Source organism: Phyllobates terribilis, unplaced genomic scaffold (genome assembly GCF_046119375.1).
Source record: "Phyllobates terribilis strain yellow unplaced genomic scaffold, ASM4611937v1 Scaffold_13__5_contigs__length_258822181, whole genome shotgun sequence".
NCBI lineage: Eukaryota > Metazoa > Chordata > Amphibia > Anura > Dendrobatidae > Phyllobates > Phyllobates terribilis.
This window is the reverse complement of record NW_027362773.1, coordinates 186,742,269-186,760,922: the sequence shown is the minus strand read 5'-3', so window position 1 is coordinate 186,760,922 and position 18,654 is coordinate 186,742,269. Positions and strand designations below refer to the sequence as shown.

Below are 18,654 nucleotides of genomic sequence, written 5' to 3'. Positions count from 1 at the left end.
CACCTGGATTTGGTTATCCTCTACCCTTCTTCCTTGCAGATCCTCTCCAGTTCCATCAGGTTGGATGGTGAACGTTGGTGGACAGCCATTTTCAGGTCTCTCCAGAGATGCTCACTTGGGTTTAGGTCAGGGCTCTGGCTGGGCCAGTCAAGAATGGTCACAGAGTTGTTCTGAAGCCACTCCTTTGTTATTTTAGCTGAGTGCTTAGGGTCATTGTCTTGTTGGAAGGTGAACCTTCGGCCAAGTCTGAGGTCCACTGCACTCTGGAAGAGGTTTTCATCCAGGATATCTCTGTACTTGGCCGCATTCATGTTTCCTTCAGTTGCAACCAGTCGTCCTGTCCCTGCAGCTGATAAACACCCCCATAGCATGATGCTGCCACCACCATGTTTCACTGTTGGGATTGTATTGGGCAGGTGATGAGCAGTGCCTGGTTTTCTCCACACATACCTCTTAGAATTATCACCCAAAAGTTCTATCTTCGTCTCATCAGACCAGAGAAGCTTATTTCTGGGAGTCCTTCATGTGTTTTTGAGCAAACTCTATGCGGGCTTTTATATGTCTTGCACTGATGAGAGGCTTCCTTCGGGCCACTCTGCAATAAAGGCCCGACTGGTGGAGGGCTGCAGTGATAGTTGACTTTGTGGAACTTTCTTCCATCTCCCTACTGCATCTCTGGAGCTCAGCCACAGTGATCTTGGGGTTCTTCTTTACCTCTCTCTCCAAGGCTCTTCTCCCACAATTGCTCAGTTTGGCTGGATTGCCAGGTCTAGGAAGACTTCTGGTGGTCCCAAACTTCTTCCATTTAAGAATTATGGAGGCCACTGTGCTCTTAGGAACCTTGAGTAATGCAGAAATTCTTTTGTAACCTTGGCCAGATCTGTGCCTTGCCACAATTCTGTCTCTGAGCTCCTTGGGCAGTTCCTTTAAGCTCATGATTCTCATTTGGTCTGACATGCACTGAGCTGTGAGGTCCTATGTAGACAGGTGTGTGCCTTTCCAAATCAAGTCCTATCAGTTTAATTAAACACAGCTGGACTCCAATGAAGGAGTAGAACCATCTCAAGGAGGATCAGAAGGAAATGGACAGCATGTGACTTAAATATGAGTGTCTGAGCAAAAGGTCTGAATACTTATGACCATGTGATATTTCAGTTTTTTTTTAATTTGCAAGAATTTCTACATTTCTGTTTTTTTCAGTCAAGATGGGGTGCAGAGTGTACTTTAATGAGAAAAAAAAATGAACTTTTTATAATTTACCAAATGGCTGCAATGAAACAAAGAGTGAAAAATTTAAAGGGGTCTGAATACGTTCCGTACCCACTGTGTATGTGTGTGTGTATGTATATGTGTATATATAATTTACACTTATTTTGGCTACTTTATTGCATACAAGTTTGCGAGTATTAAGAAAAAAAAAAAGATTGACCTCCCGGTCTATGTTTTTTTTTATCATTACCCATTTTCTTCTCCGTGTCAAAGTGCCAGTACTTTCATTACAAGTGTCGTCACCATCTCGCTGACACTTGACGAGGGGACAGTAAATGGAAGGATTTTTCTGCCTCTGACCTTGCATTCACATCACGATTGACATTAATGTGGCTGCAAGGGCAGTTTTTTCTGTAGCTCACAAGCTACTACTGAGAGTAGCTACATGCAATGCTGACATTGAACAATGTGTTTAAGACAGATGTAAATGGTGTTGGTTCATGTGTGAAATAGAGCAACACTCCTCAACACTGAAATTGCAACACCGAGAAGACAAATTCTAATAATTTTGAAAATCACATGATCAATAGACATGTAGGCCTATGTGCACACAGCGTCTTTTACACATTGGTGCACCCGCTGGGTTTTCCCAGGCGAAGCCACATCAGGAAACACAATTTTAAAAACATCTCGATTTATTCAGTAAGGAATATAAGCACCATGCACTGAAATCCCCGCACTTACAGGATTGGCTGCTATCACTGAGGTTATTAATGGTTGTTTGAGGAATGTTCTGCCTCTCTAAATGCACTTGGGCAAATCATAAATATCCACTGCTGGCAGCTGCCTTTGGAATTGTTGACCAATGATATCCCAGATGTGGTCCATTGGAGACAAGTCCTGAGATGCTGCAGGTCATGGCTGTTCACAGGAGCATGAGCAATTTATGGCCTGGTGGTGGTGTTTTGAAAAACAGCTCCTGAACCATTTTCACATTCCCTGGTGAAGGCCTCTTCTTGGCATTGCCCATGTGATCTCCAGACTAAACTTCTGCTATCCAAGACAAAAATAGGACAGACCTCCTTTCAAGCCTCCATTGCTTTCTTGCTCTGCCTCATGATGGCTTTCGAGATCGATGGCAGGAGGTCAATGGACACCTGTAGCTGGACGTCAATGTGATGCTAATGCCTTCTGATGGTTTGTGTAGACACTATTTGACACCTTAGACTTGGTGTGTGATGTCTAATATCACTTGCAGCACAGAATAAATCACTATGTGCCGTTCTAATCTGAGAAAACCACACGGCCACTGCCATGTAGAGGCCTTCATGAGGGCATGTGACACAGGTCCCACTTCCGATATCATGGTGTGGGTGGCATAATGTCTGTTAGCTACACTAACAGCTCCACATTACGTTTGATTTGGTTGTGTAACCAATGATACAGCCTTTTTTTCCAAAGTTTTCCAGGAGCCGTTTTTAACACCACAATGCCAGGCCTCATGTTGCTCGTATTACTGTGAACCGCCTGTGTGGTGATAAAGGATTTATTATGGCCTGCAGCATCTCCGGACTTTTCTCCTATCGAGCACATCTGGAACATCATTGGTCGGTTATTGCGAAAGGAGCTGCCAGCAAGCAGATCTTGATGATTTGCCAAAGTGCATTCAATGTTGCAGAAGCTTCCTCAGACTACCATTAATACCTCACTGATGGCAGTTAAGGCTGTAAGTGTGGGGATTTCTGCACATGGTGTTCATATTTGATAATGAATAAATCTGGATGTTTTGAAATATCTTGATTATCTAGGCAATTTGCACATGGCGTCTTTGTCAGGCAGATACCGCCCAAAATCCACCTGAAAAAGCTCCCCATAAAATGAACATTGCACAGCAATATATATCCATCCTGTGATTTCCACAATGACACAACTTTTCCTTCTTGGTCTCACGATTTCGAGGGGTATGTATGTATATGAAATCTCTCTGGAACCCTAACGATTGTCTAGAATGGGGGTCTTGAAGTTCCTGTTCTTCCTGCATGACTGCCATGTCTATGGGGCTGATAGAAGCAGTCGAATTCTGTTCTTTCTTTCCTCCTTCTGTCCTTTAGAGTTTAAATGGAGTGGCAGGACACCTCTCCAGGCCTTTGTCACCCTGGTATAGTTGGACTCCCTCCAGGCCTTGGTCACCCTGGTGTGGTTGGACTCCCTCCAGGCCTTGGTCACCCCGGTGTAGTTGGACTCCCTCCAGGCCTTGGTCACCCCGGTGTAGTTGGACTCCCTCCAGGCCTTGGTCACCCTGGTGTAGTTATAAGTGGGAGTGCCGGTGATCACACATTTATCCCGTATTCTGTAGAGAGGAGATAAATATCTATAGGAACTCAAAATTAGATTTTTGCAAATGAAGCAAAATTAGAATCCGCCACTAATTTACTTGATTCTATTTAGGGCCGGGAAAAGGTAAAAAAAAACAACTACCCCAAAACATTATACTCCCCTCGCCCCTCATTTGTTGTAGGGTGGCGGCCTTTCCCTCTGGTTCCGGTTTTCATCTCTATCATGATGTCACTTGAGGCCTAAGCCGTGTCATAGACTCTGAAGACTGAAGAGAAACCTGGAGCAGGAGGGACGTAGAGGTCGAGCAAGCAGAGGACTGGAAAGCAGCGCTAGAACTTGTGAGGGGCAGCGGGAGTAAAATGTATTTTTTTTAGGGCTGCAAGGACATTTGCCGTGTTCTCACCACGCAGAAAAACATAGGCCTAAAGACATCCAGCTCCTCTACATCTGTGCGCCTGCCGCCCGCCCATCTCCTGATAAAACAGCTCCGCGTTAGCCTGTGGACAGTAGTAGTAACAGCGCCACCTGGAGACCAATAATAGGATTATTTGTATGGTAAGGGAATTTGGATATTGATGAATCACACCCGAGGAAATCCAATCCCTGCTCCGCAAACATTTGTCTCCGTGCCGTCGGATACAGCAATCATAGTGGAGATGTTATATCCTATCACATGAGGGCGTCCCAGGGTGTATTTAATTCATGATGCAGAGTAGAATAGTGACGATGCTGATATTTAGTCTGTTGTTATATACCCCTATGAACCACGTCCTAACGGAAATGTACGTTCCCATTGCAGCTACCTAGACAGCTTAGATCGGATCGGAGCCGCCGACTACCAACCTACAGAGCAGGACATTCTGCGGACCAGAGTGAAGACCACCGGCATTGTAGAAACCCACTTCACCTTCAAAAACCTTCACTTCAGGTTAGTGGTGTGATGAGAGATTAAGGACGGGGCTACACAGCGACCCCGGTCACTTTGCCTAATATCACTCTGTGCAGCTGCTACATCGCAGCGTAATGCAGAAGCATGGGGTCACAATGCCACCTGGGGTGCCCAACTGCAATAAGCAAGACGCAAAATATCCAATGGGGTCTGGCTTTTGGGACTTGCTTGTCACTGTACCGTAAGGGGTTGCAATGTGACCCCATTAACCTGCGATTTCTTTGGCCATGTGACCGGTGTTGCAGCCAAGAGTTGCCTTATAGCCTCAGCCTTTTATTTCTTAATTATCAAAGTAAGAAACTGATCAGGTTTGAGATCTGATTTATTGTTTGTGCAATTTTTATTGTGAAATCTTGTGACTGTTCTTCTGTAAAGCTGATTAATCAAAGAATTGTTTTTTTTGTCACTATGTAAAAAACTTGAAATCTTGCATTTATCACTGTACCCACTGCACCTCACCACAAGTAACAGCCTATTTCATCTCCCTCTCTGCACAGTGTCTACTGCACATGTCACAGCTAACGTTATCCCCCTCTCTGCACTGTGTTCTCTGCAGATATCACAGCTTACTTTATCTCCCTCTCTGCATGGTATCCCCTGCACATGTCACAGCTTACTTCATTCCCCTCTCTGCACGGTACCCCCTACACAGGTCACAGCTTACTTCATCCCCCTCTCAGCACAGTGTTCTCTGCACAGGTCACAGCCTACTTCTTCTCCCTCTCTGCATACTATCCACTGCACATGTCACAGCATACTTCATCTCCCTCTCTGCACGGTGCCCCCTGCACATGTCACAGCTTACTTCATCCCCCTTTCTGCCTGGTGTTCTCTGCACAGGTCACAGCTTACTTCATCCCCCTCTCTGCATGGTATTGTCACGCAAGGTGACGGAAAGACTAAGTGCAATACAAAGGGAAGAGGGAAAGGGAGCCTAGACTCTAGGGAAAGGGGGGAGTGGAGACCTACTAGGTAGATCTAATCTCACGCAGTCTCCAGTAACGTCCTTATATTGGTTCTTCACCAATCGCCGCACACGTACCTCGCCTTGTCTTTCCCTGGCTTTGGGCCCTGCTAGGGAAGGGAGGAGATGAGCGCTAGTTGATCCCCACTGACCACTGCAGAGAACAAGGAGGGACAAACAAGGGAAAATCGCTTATCTATAGACGACTCCAGACAAATGCGCACACGTCTTCTAGCACCAGATAGGTAGAAGTACTGCTCTTGCTCAGGCCTTCACAAGGGATAATGTGAATATCGCCGGCACCTCCCTCTGGCACATAGCAGGTATTTATACACCCAGGCCAGGGTGTTAATTAGTCAGAAGAAGGTAGCTGCTGGGTCTTAGAGAGACAGCTTCAAGAAGTTGTCTGTAATGCCAAACAAAAAGATCTCCTGCAACCAACTGCAGGGCGAATGTCTGTCACTTCTGACACACCCGTAACAGTACCCCCCCTCTACGAGTGGCCTCCGGACACTCAGGACAAGGTTTCTCAGGATAAGAAGTGTGGAATTAGCGAACCAACCTGGGAGTGTTCACCTCTGATGCAAAAACCCACATCCTCTCATCCAGTGCACCAAGTAATGTAGGGAACGACATTGGAGACCAGAATCTACAATCCTCGAAATCTAGAAAGCCAGATTACCATCAACCATTACTGGGGGCGGTGATAGAGGTGAGGGCTCAAGAGGTTCCACATACTTCTTGAGTAAGGACTTATGGAACACGTTGTGGACCTAAGGGCCTGAGGAAGTTCAGGACTAGATGCTGCTGGGTAAATGAAGGCGATTATTTTATAGGGACCCATAAACCTAGGTCCCAGCTTCCAAGAAGGAACTTTCAATCTTATATTCCTGGTAGACAACCACACAAAGTCAATCACATTCAGGTCCGGACCTGGCAAGCTTTTTCTGTCAGCCATACGTTTATACCTGTCACCCATGATCTTTAAATTACCCAGAACACCCTGCCATACCGAGAAGAGCGACGAAACAAACCGTTCCTCCTCAGGGACTCCTGAAGCTCCTCACCCACTAAAGGTACCAAATTATGGGTGGTAACCGTATGCACCGAAGAACGGTGACCTGCCAGTGGATTCTTGTCTATGATTACTAATGGCAAATTCTGCCAGCGGTAAGTAGGATGCCCAATCCTCCTGATTTTCGGAGACGAAACACCTGAGGTAGGTCTCCAAATTCTGGTTGACACGCTCAGTCTGTCCATTCGACTGAGGGTGGAAGACAGGAAAAGAACAGCCGCACCCCCAGTCGAGAACAGAATGCCTTCCAGAACTTGGAAACAAACGGATTCCCCCGATCTGACACCAAATCGGACTGAACCCCGAGACGTTCCCAATCAAGGACTGCACGGATCTTCTCCGGATCCATCCGAAAACAACAAGTACCCCAAAACTGCACCTCCTGAACGGCGAAAATACATTTTTCCACTTTGGCATAGAGTTTGTTATCCCTTAATATCTGTCGCACCTGTTTAACGTGCCCCCGATCTGTTTCCAAATCAGGGGAGTAAACCAAAATATCGTCCAGATAGACCACCACAAACCTCCCCACCAAATTATGGAAAATGTCATTTATGAAATGCTGGAATACCGCAGGTGCATTGGTCAAGCCAAAAGGCATAACCAAACTCTCGAAATGTCCTTCCGGGGTATTGAACGCTGTTTTCCATTTGTTCCCTTCTCTGATTCTAACCAGATTGTAGGCCCCCCTTAAATCCAACTTGGAGAACACCTTAGCTCCTACAACCTAGCTGAACAAATCAGGAATCTGAGGCAGATGGTATGGATCACGGATGGTAATTTGATTTAATTCCCGGAAATCTAAACAGGGATGTAGACTGCCATCTTTTCTCTTCACAAAGAAGAACCCAGCCACCACAGGCGAAGATGTGGGCCTAATGTGTCCCTTCTCCAGACTTTCCGCAATGAAATCCTTCATGGCTTGTCTCTCAAGGCCAGAAAGATTATACAGTCTGGACTTGGGTAGTTTAGCTCCGGCGGTCAGGTTAATAGGACAGTCATATGCACGATGAGGAGGCAAATCCTGCCACTCCCTCTTCAAAACCAGACAGAAAAGCAGGTAATATTTCCATAGAGACAGTAGCAAGGGAAATATCTTAACAGTTCTCATGGCAGTAATCTCCCCATTCAATGATCTCCATGGCTTGCCAATCCACTAATGGATTATGTTTCACCAGCCACGGAATGCCCAGTAAAATCAGAGTGGGAAGACTGTCCAGGACATAGCAAGGGATGATTTCACAATGAACTGACCCCACCCTCAGTTTTACATTATGTACAATCTGAGTAAATGCTTTGTGTGCAAGTGGCGCTGAGTCGATGGCGAAGATGGAAATAGGCTTAGCTAAAGAACAGCAAGCAAGGCCTTGAGCTTTCGCAAGTTCAGCATCAGTCATGCTGACTCCAGCACCACTGTCAACTAACACAGAAATTTTCTCGGTTTTGCTCTCTAGCACTAACTCTGCTGTCAGGACAAACCGGGAACTGCAGGTTGGCAACAAATGAACCCCTTGCTTATCCAATTCCAGACTACCAAGAGCACCTTTTGTTTAGAAATTGAAGGACAGGCCCCAATAAAATGTCCCTTTTTCCCCACAAATAAACCACACACCTTTTTTCTTGCGAATCTCTGTGGGAATGGATGATGTAAAGGCACCCCTAACTGCATGGGTTCCTCCACCTCCCCATAGCACTGGATCACCACCAGACCACTCCCCCAGCAGAGGTACATAACCCTGACATGAAGTCCCTGGGGAAGGTGGTCTCACCCGTCTATCCTGAAGGCGTCTATCAAGACGTATGGCCAAAGACATGGCAGCCTCCAAGGACTGAGGGGTATCATATACTGCCAAGGCATCTTTCAACCTTTCAGAAAGACCCTCAAAAAATTGGCTTCTAAGTGCTGAGTCATTCCATTTGGAATCCGTTCTCCATCTACGTAATTCAGAACTGTATGTCTCCCAAGAACCGATTCCCCTGCTGAAGGCGACGTAGCTTAGACTCAGCCAAGGCGACTCGGTCAGGGTCATCATTGATGAGGGCCAGAGGCCCAAAAAACCCTTAACAGATTGGAGACAAACCGAATCCTGTGGTAAAGAAAGCGCCCATGATTGAGGATCTCCCTGCTATAGAGAGATCACAATGCCAACCCGTTGCTCCTCATTTCCGGAGGAGTATGGACGAAGTTTAAAATACAGTTTTCAGGCCTCCTTGAATACAAAAAACTTGTCCCTACCTCCAGAAAACCTGTCCGTTAGGGCAACCTTGTGTTCAGGCTGGCAGGCCTACCTGCAGAGACCCCCACATTAGCGACATGTATCCGCTGATGTTGTTGCTGAACCTCACAGCTGAGGTCATTCACCTCCAGAGACAGCCTGTGCAGCTGCTCTGCAACTGAAACCATACCAAAGGAGAAAAGAGAAAAAAAAAAAGTCCACGCCCAAAAAACACACACACACGAAAAAAACAAAGTTGTCAGGTTTTTTTTTTTTTTTTTTTTTTTTTTCTTTTCAAAATTTGCTTGGCCTACGATAATGTCACAGAAGGTGAAGGAAAGACTAAGTGCAACACAAAGGGAAGAGCGAAAGGGAGCCCAGACTCTAGGGAAAGGGGAGAGTGGAGACCTCCTAGGTAGAGCTAATCTCACCCTGTCTCCAGTAACGTCCCTATATTGGTTCTTCACCAATCGCCGCACGCGTACCTCGCCTTGTCTTTCCCTGACGTTGGGCCCTGGCTAGGGAAGGGAGAAGATGAGTGCTAGTTGATCCCCACTGACCACTACAGATAACAAGGGGGGATAAACGGGGAAATAGCTTAGCTTTAGATGACTCTAGACAAATGTGCACACGTCTTCTAGCACCGGAGAGGTAGAAGTACTGCTCTTGCTCAAGCCTTCACAAGGGATAATGTGAATATCGCCGGCACCTCCCTCTGGCACACAGCAGGTATTTATACACCCAGGCCAGGGTGTTAATTAGCCAGAGGAAGATAGCCGCTGGGTCTTAGACAGACAGCTTCAAACGAAGAGATCTCCTGCAACCAACTGCAGGACGACTGTCTGTCACTTCTGACACACCCGTGACAGGTGTCCCTTACACAGGTCACATCTTCATTACCTTCTCTGCATGGTATCCCCTGCACAGGTCACATCTTACTTCATTCTCCTCTCTGCACGGTGTCCCCTGCACAGGTCACAGCTTACTTCATCCTCCTCTCTGCATGGTATCCCCTGCTCGAGTCACAGCTTACTTCATCCCCCTCTCTGCACGGTGTCCCCTGCACAGGTCACAGTTTACTTCACCCCCCTCTCTGCACAGTGTCCCTTGCAGAGGTCACAGCTTACCTTATCCCCCTCTCTGCACGGTGTCCCCTGCACAAGTCACAGCTTACTTCATCCCTTCTCTGCATGGTATCCCCTGCACAGGTCACAGCTTTCCTTATCCCCCTCTCTGCACGGTGTCCGCTGCACAGGGTAGAGAGCATGCCTCTCCCATAGAAGTCAATACATTTCCTTTATACGGGTAGCAGCAGCACAGTAAGATGGCCGCGCTGCTGGGAGACGCACGTACTATGGGCCAAGGGAAGTTGCCACACTTGTAGAATAACTAACATATCTCTTCGCCTTTTGAGGCTCATGCAGTTCCAGAAGGACACTTTCGGCCAGGCGAAAATAAATTTGGGCCTTATTCACATGGGGAGTGAAAATATAGGCTTTATACTCAAGTTCCAAATTATTATGCAAATGCTATTTTTCTCTGATTTTCCTAAATGATCAATGCAAATGAGTCAGTACAATGTTCAAATCAACAACTCTAAAAATCAATTTTATTGGACAAACCTCCCAATGATAATAGTATTTTTTTCAAAACAAAAAAAAAAACTCAAAATGCAGCAAATTTCCTTCCAGAACTTCTATTTTGATGTGAACGAAATCCCACTCTCATAGATCTTTTGCTTGAGGATACTCCAGAGGTTCTCAATAAGGCTGAGGTCAGGGGTAGATGGTGGCCACACCATGGGTTTCTCTACTTTTATGACCATAGCAGCCAAATGACTCCAGGATTTCTTTGCTGCATGAAGATGATTTTGCTATGGATGACGCTGTTCTTCTATTTGTGCCATGGAAGAGAGTGGTCAATCAGAAACTCTATATACTTTGCTGAGGTCATTTTCACATCGGCTAGCTCCTCTCCCCATGATTCCGGCACAAAACATGTCTCTGCCACCTCCTTGCTGGTGTTGCAGCCTTGTCGGGACATGGTGGCCATCCGCCAACCATCCACTACCCCATCCATGTGGACCATCAAGGGTTACACAGCACTCGTTAGTAAAGAAGACTGTTTTAAAATTAGTCTACATGTGCGCCTGGGCCCACAGCAACTGTTTCTGCTTGTGAGCATTGTTTAGGGGGTGGCCGAAAAGTAGGTGTAGGGCAACTGCAGCCTCTGGAGGATCCTACACCTTGAGGTTTGTGGGATTCCAGCTTCCAGTACCTGTTTGCTGCTTTGTAATGGCATTTTGGCAGCTGCTTTCTTTAATCCGATGAATTTGTCTGGCAGAAACCTTCATTATGCCTTTATCTGCAGGAGCCTTTCTCATTATGCCTTTATCTGCATGAACCCATCTGTGCTCTGTATCAGCCACAGATCTCTTCGCAGTACGATGATCACACTTAAGTTTTCGTGAAATATCTAACTTTTTCATATTTTATTCAAGGCATAGCACTATTTGACGCTTTTCGGGAGCAGAGAGATCCTTTCTCTTTCCCATGTTGCATGAAACCTGTGGCTGCTTAGCAATGTGGATCATCCTTCTTAAGTAGTTTTACTTTAAGTGGCCCTCACCTGGCAAACAAATTATCACAGGTGTTTGAGATTGATTTCAGTGATCCAAAGACCCTGAGACTATACCATCCATAAGGTTATGGGAAAAACTAAAAAAAAAGGCATCTTTATGACACCTAAATCTAATTTGCATAATCATTTGGAACCCGGTGTATGTAAGAGAAAGATTGCTCGGAATGCTGAGCCCTTTATAACCCCGCCCACACCACTAACTACTTTGTGTTCTCTGTGCATAAAGCAGCCAATCAGTGGTGGGGGCGTGGCTGGACCAGGAGGCATGAGACACCTAGTCCTGCAGTGATAATCTCCTGCTGATAAAACATTGATCTTATCGAAACAAAAACGTACAGCCCAGTAAGCGACACATCACTGGAATCAGAGTCTCTGCCCCTACATTATTCCGTTCTCAGATCACACCGCAAAAAACATTGTTTTAATAATTGCAGCATTTGCGGACTGGAGACTGCGCTTTTCAAACAGGCTTTCTGCCATCAGACAAAGTACGAGTGTCATTAGTTGGATGTAATCTTCTTCGCCCGGGACATTAACTGATTCTAATGTTCTTTTTAAACGTCTTCTAAATAATCTTCACTTCCGCACAATGTAGAAAAAGGCAGGCGAGATTAACCCATCGTAGTGAGTGATGGAACAAAGTATGATGTGTGATTGCTCTTGACCGTCACTGGCCATGGGCGCTGCCGCCCTCTTGTGGCCAAAAGTTATATTTTTTATTTTAATTTTTCTTTTAATGAGTTTTTGTAAAGTTTTTTTTTTTTTTGGCCATTATCTAGTGAAACGAGATCAGTCAATTTCTTGCAGATCATTTACCGCTTTGCTTATGTGTTATGTACTGTTCTTTGATTTAAAGCGCATGATCTAACCTTTATATCTGTGCCGGATTGCTTATATAAACAGTGTGACAGACGGATGGATCAAAAAGTGTGTACAGACCGTTTTACTGGAAGATTCAAGTCATTTTTTTTTTTTTTTTTAACTTACTGGTGTCCTGTTGATCTCCCCTTTAGGCTGTTTGATGTCGGGGGACAGCGATCAGAACGGAAGAAGTGGATTCACTGTTTTGAAGACGTGACAGCGATCATCTTTTGTGTGGCCCTCAGCGGGTATGATCAGGTCCTTCATGAAGACGAGACCACGGTAAGTGTTAGACGTTATACACAAGAATATATATTTTCATGAAAAACTTTTATATGTTACCAGCTGAAGAATTGACTTTAAAGGGGTTGTTCCCTTTCAATGAAATTTCTCCCCTGGTTGCAGTTTGATACAAAATAACAAACAAACCGCACTGTACTTACCTTCCCGGGGTGTCTGGCAGTGACACCGTCAGCGTGAGAGCCAATCAGTGAGCTCAGCAGCCCTAGGAATCTGTCTGGCAGTGACACCGTCAGCGTGAGAGCCAATCAGTGAGCTCAGCAGCCCTAGGAATCTGTCTGGCAGTGACACCGTCAGCGCGAGAGCCAATCAGTGAGCTCAGCAGCCCTAGGAATCTGTCTGGCAGTGACACCGTCAGCGTGAGAGCCAATCAGTGAGCTCAGCAGCCCTAGGAATCTGTCTCGCAGTGACACAGTCAGCGCGAGAGCCAATCAGTGAGCTCAGCGGTCCTAGGAATCTAACAGGAACAGCCCCTTTAAATACTACTCAGAAGCCTGAGACAATGGTCTGGATCCTGCATGTGCCAATGATTTGACCTTATGACTTTTGGTCACATTTGTCCATCTAATAAATTTTGCTTTTGTGCAGCTTCTATAAAATCAGGAAAAATGAAATAATCTTTGCCGTCTATATTTAATATTGCGTCTCCTTTTCATGCACCTGGAGTCTTTAAAACTACCTGTATGGTGGGCATGTCGCACGTTGGCTGCAAAGTGACCACATAACCACTAATGTGTTAGCACTAACACTAATTTATTAAATTTTGGTGAAAAAAAATAAAAAATCCATTTTCATTAAGTTTATTTTTTTTTCCAAATGTACTGGTGAGTTTATTAGCAAAAAAAAAGCACCGAAATCTGAGCCAAAAATACTGATGTTTTCAGCAGAGGTGCATTGTTTCCATTGATGCTTATTCAGGATACCTATAGGTAGTAGGTGCTGGGAACAGGTGATCGCTGTAGAAACACTCGCTCTGCCGGTAATACCTCTTTAGCAGTCACTTAATAATTCAATATAAATTGGATTTATAATACAGTGTCTACAGGATGCAATTTTCATGGATTTCCTGCAGTTGTCGCGAGCTTTTTGCCTTTTTTTTTTTATAGCCTTGGCACACCAGTAGATACCAGATCAAGACAACAGCAGGACGTTATGTATATGTGTTTTATTCTTGATCCCTTTATTCTTGATAAAAATCCTACAACCCCAATTCCAAAAAAAGCTTAAAATGTAAAGTAAACAAGAATATAATGATCTGGAAATCTTTCACAACAGAACATGGATTACAGATCAGATGGTGAATGTTGGACATTTCTCCAATTCATTTGAAAAGACTAACTCATTTAGAAATTGATGGCGGCGACACATCTCAAACGGTTGCTCCCGGGCCGTCCACCATGGTGTAGCGTCCCCTCTTCTTCTTAAAACAGTCTAAACGTCTGGGAAGTGAGGAGACAATTGCTGGAGTTTGGCAGAGGAACGTTGCCCCGTTCTTGTCTGACGTTGGATGCTCACTTCTCCACAGTCCGGGGTCTTTGTCGAATTTTCGTTTCATGGTGCGCCAAATGTTCTCTATTGGTGAAAGGTCTGGACTATGGGCGGCCGGTTCATTGTCCCTTGTGCACGTGGATGTCTCCAGAATCTCTTGATGACATTTTGTGCTGTAGATGGTAGGATATTCAAAGTCTTTGCAATTTTTTTTACTCTGAGGAACATTTTTCTGAAATTTTTCCCTAATTTTTAGACCCAGTTGTTGTTCACAGATTAATGACCTCCGACCATCTTTGCTTCTGGGAGACTCTGCCTCTCTAACATGCTCTTTTTATACATTCATGTGACTTGGTTGAATACTGACCCTCCAGCTGTTTTTTTTTATTCCTACCACTTACCTTTCCAGCCTTTTGTTAACCCTTTATTGAGATGTGTTGGTCTCATCTATTTCTATATGAGACATTTTTCCATTTCATTTGAAAAAAATTGACTTTCAACTTTTGATCTTTGTTCAATGTTCTGTTGTGTAAAAAATATGTCTGAGAGATTTCCTATTTATTGCATTCTTGTATCCTCTACAATATATGAAGCTTCCCAACTTTTTTGGAATTGGGGTTGTGCATACAAGTCTAAGGCCTCGATTCATCAAAGCTTTTATGCTCGAATTCTGGAGTTAATCGCTTTGACAAGTTGCAAAAATTGTACCCAAAACTTTGCAACTTTTGGAGTTTTCATGCCCTTTTCGCTCAACTCAAAGTAGACGGGCTTGGGCGGGACGGGGGCATCATCAAATTCAGAACGAGCGATGGTGTTCCTGACGCCGTCCCAGACTGGAGTAAGATTTGTGGCAAGGTGCATGAAGGCTCATACCACTTGGCGCCACTTAAAAAATCAGGCGCCTCGCACTCCACTCCGCTCCCTCGTCAAGTCCAAAACTATGAAAAACTTGGACACACTCATCTGAAGTTTTTAAAGTGCCTTTTTGTATACGAGGAACATATGATGAAACACGAATGGTAAAAACTGACACCACAATGAAAATCAGATCCAAATCACTGATGGAAATCTAAAAGAACAGAGGCCACATTATAGCCGTCATTTTTGTGCCAAATTACCTTGGAAAAGGGCCGGTTACCTAGAAAGAAAAGGTTTTTGTATTCCCTCGAAAGGCTATGCAAATCCCTTGAATTAAACTGTGGACGGGCCCTGCATACTGATCTGGGGGTATTCTGCGGAGGCGCTTGTGATGTGTGACGGAGTAACAGGGGAATTTGCGAGTCCGTGGCCACACTCCAATTCTGGATCTGATTGATGCCGGTCGCCCGTTTTTCCCCCATTTTTAGTGCAGGGTCTGTCCTCGCCCAGGATCACATTGCTACGCATTGTCTCACGCCCTGTAAATTTCAGTGTGAGACACCTCATTAGTTGAAAATGCAAATGCGGCACATTAATTTGCTTGCAGCACTTTCCCAGGTCTGCACACGCTGTACTTCTTTACTTGCGGAGGATTGATGTCAAACAAAGCAGGTTGTAATCGAGCTAGAAAGGATCAAACGCAAATCTGTCAAATTACGGAGCGTTTTCTCATCATTTATTGATCATGCGCGGGTAAAATCCAGGCATCACTACAGAGGTACGATACAGCACCTGTCTATAGCACCCTAATGTTCCTCCAATATAAAGGCAAGCAGCGCGCACAAACGTAAATTCTGCAGAGATATGGGATCATTACACTGTGATTATATACTGCACCAATCGTTTAAAAGGCCAAATGTGTATAGAAGTGGCTCTTGGAACGGGAGGTAGGGGACATAAAATGTGGATCCGGAGGTTGGGATTTTACTTGATCTGTAAAAGCATTACAAATTAATGGGGTCTTCTGCTTCAGACCATCCCTAACGATGCCCCCAATAGGCTAAATGCAGCGGATAGACTTCTGGCGCAGATTTTTCAACCTGTTTGGATTTTCACTATTGATTTCACCACTTTCAATGTAGAGGGCGTAAAATCTGCAGCAGAACTCACATAAGATATGCGGTAAAGACGGGATAATGTGTCCCCTGTTCCTCCATATCCCTTGACCGCCCGGTGGTCTGCTATAATCCAATTCTGTAGGAGCGATGGCATAAGTAAGCAATGTAGTCAGTGGGAGAACACTTTAAATGAAACCTGTCTTCAGATTCATGCTACAGCGCAGGCAGCAAAGATCAGATGCTGGCTGTGTGATTACAGTCAGGTATGGTTTGCTATGAAGTGCTGCAACGTTTCTGAGTACACCTAGGGTGACAAGCCAAGCCTGGTATGTCAGAGTGAGGAGATTTATAAGCCTCTCACGTAGCCAAATCAGTTCTCATACTTTGCACTGATGAGAGGAAACACCCCGAAACACCATGTCTTCAAATTGAGATTCTTATTTGGCTTTTATCCTAAGTCATATTGCAAGGCTTGTTAAAGAGTCGATATTGACTTTTAGGATTGCTGCTTCCTATAGGTGGTTCTAGAGTTCTAGTCCTCTTCCTCTCTGAAGAGACAATTTGCATATTTAATTTCCCAGATGAGCAAGCATGGTTTATAAGTCTCTCCACTCGGACATGCCAGGCTTGGCTTGCCACTCTCCATAAAGGAAAACATAACCCTTTAGATCTCAGTTAGAGGCCTCTCATCCACCCAACTGAGATCTCACACTTTGCACTGGTGAGGGCCAACACCCCGAAACACACTGTCTGCAATTTGAGATTCTGATTTGTCTTTTATCCTAAGGCATTTGGCGGCTTCTCCTTTCCCCAGTTATCTGACCGGTCTCTCCCAATGTGTGTACATGGGGAAAGATCACGGAAGAAGGGCGGGGAGACACCACAGTGGAGCGCATCGGACTAGTCAGCCGAGACACCGTCTCGAAGTGTGAACCTACCCTTATTTTTAAAGGAGTTGTCTTCTTTGAACTATACCATTTTTGTTAGAAAGGTCTCCTGGAAATAATTCGATCATAGTGTCATGATGCAGGGGCACCCAGGAATCAGCTCTAACTTGGGAAAACTAAGTATCACAGTGGGCAATCAATGTAGTTCATGGACGTGTCGGGTAGAGCAGAGTGAGACACGTTCGTTGTAGTTCTGGCTATTACACACAGTCAGCACTGATTGGACAGTATGGAGATCTTATGGGAGACACGCCCCAACTAGAGATTATAAGGGGGACACGCCCCAACTAGAGAGCGTGTGGGGGACACGCCCCAACTAGAGAGCGTGTGGGGGACACGCCCCAACTAGAGAGCGTGTGGGGGACACGCCCCAACTAGAGAGCGTGTGGGGGACACGCCCCAACTAGAGAGCGTGTGGGGGACACGCCCCAACTAGAGGGCGTGTGGGGGACACGCCCCAACCAGCAAAACCCAGTTGTCAATGTAGTCATACATTTTTAGGTGGAGTAACAGAGGAATGGCACAACTTGGAGTTCTAAGAAAAGATGCTTCATTAATTATTTGGGACTAGAGACGGTTGCGTCTGAAACTCGTCTGCTTTTACAATTGTAATGTAGTTGCGACTTTTTAAAATAATTTTTCTTATAAACTAAATTTGGATTTTTAAATGGTTGTTCTTGGAAGCTGGATTTACCTATCCTAATGAATTATTTAAGAGTACAAATATTTGCAACAGACCTGTCTGAAGAGGTGACTGGTCCTCGTTACTAATGGTAATGGTTTAAATATGATATTGGTTAATACGTTTATATCCTGGTCAACCACGCATGTGCTGCTCTAATACTTTTTCTTAATTTATGGTATCAAGTGGTATGAAAATGAAAATTAATATACACCTTACAGTGATCGTCCACTTCAAGACCACTAGAAGCTAACTTTTAAAATAATACGAAGCAGTGGACAACCTCTTTAATCTTCATGCACTTTGCCCTGGTTGTGCATTGTTCGTGCCAAGTGTATGGTCTGTATGTCCAGTCATGGGTCTACATGGTGGTCATCCAGTAAGCTGATGAAGAATGGACGGTCGACTTCCAAAATCCTAGTCCTTCACTTGACGGTGAATACCTACAAACCAACCAAGGCATCAAACAAAACCGAGCATGTTGTGTATGTGCTATACCGGATTATGGTTTAGCACCTCGTATTGGTGATCTGCTATATTTTGTATTAACCCCTCACTCTTACTTGTGTTGTGTTTTGAATAATCTATAACAAACTGTTTTATAAAATGTACAAAAAACAACCTTTTTTTTTTTTTCATCCGGTTCCTTTTGCCCTCCTCTAATCCTGTTTCTCTTGGGTAATGTTGACCTTACTTCCCCTGTGACAAATACTGTGGCTGAGAAGTAAACCGATCCTTTCGTCACTAACCGCACGCCGTCTCTGTTCCCGGTGTGGCCTCTTCCGCCAGGTGTTGACTCTGTGACTTTTTGGTTGCTTTGTGCCTCTATTCACTTGCTTTCTGTTCTCATGGTCCTGCTGGGGAGTAACTCGCACCACCTGCACGGTACTCTTTCTCCAAACACCTCTGCGTCTTCAGCACTTTTCTTCTTCTGCCGTCCAGCCCTTTCTAACACCGCTACTTATCCTGCAGACACTGAGAGAGCCTTCAAATCCAGCAGGTACGAAGCT

The 18,654-nt window shown here is 45.0% G+C and overlaps 1 protein-coding gene across 2 annotated transcripts in view; it reads left to right on the top strand.

The window, feature by feature from the left end:
- GNAO1 (G protein subunit alpha o1) overlaps positions 1-18,654 on the top strand; it is a 190,209-nt gene that overhangs the window by 142,042 nt on the left and 29,513 nt on the right. For both annotated transcript variants that reach the window (XM_073659088.1, XM_073659089.1), the window contains exons 5-6: positions 4,346-4,474; positions 12,404-12,533. In XM_073659088.1, coding sequence (XP_073515189.1) covers positions 4,346-4,474; positions 12,404-12,533 — 259 coding nt within the window. The remainder of the gene's footprint in view (positions 1-4,345; positions 4,475-12,403; positions 12,534-18,654) is intronic.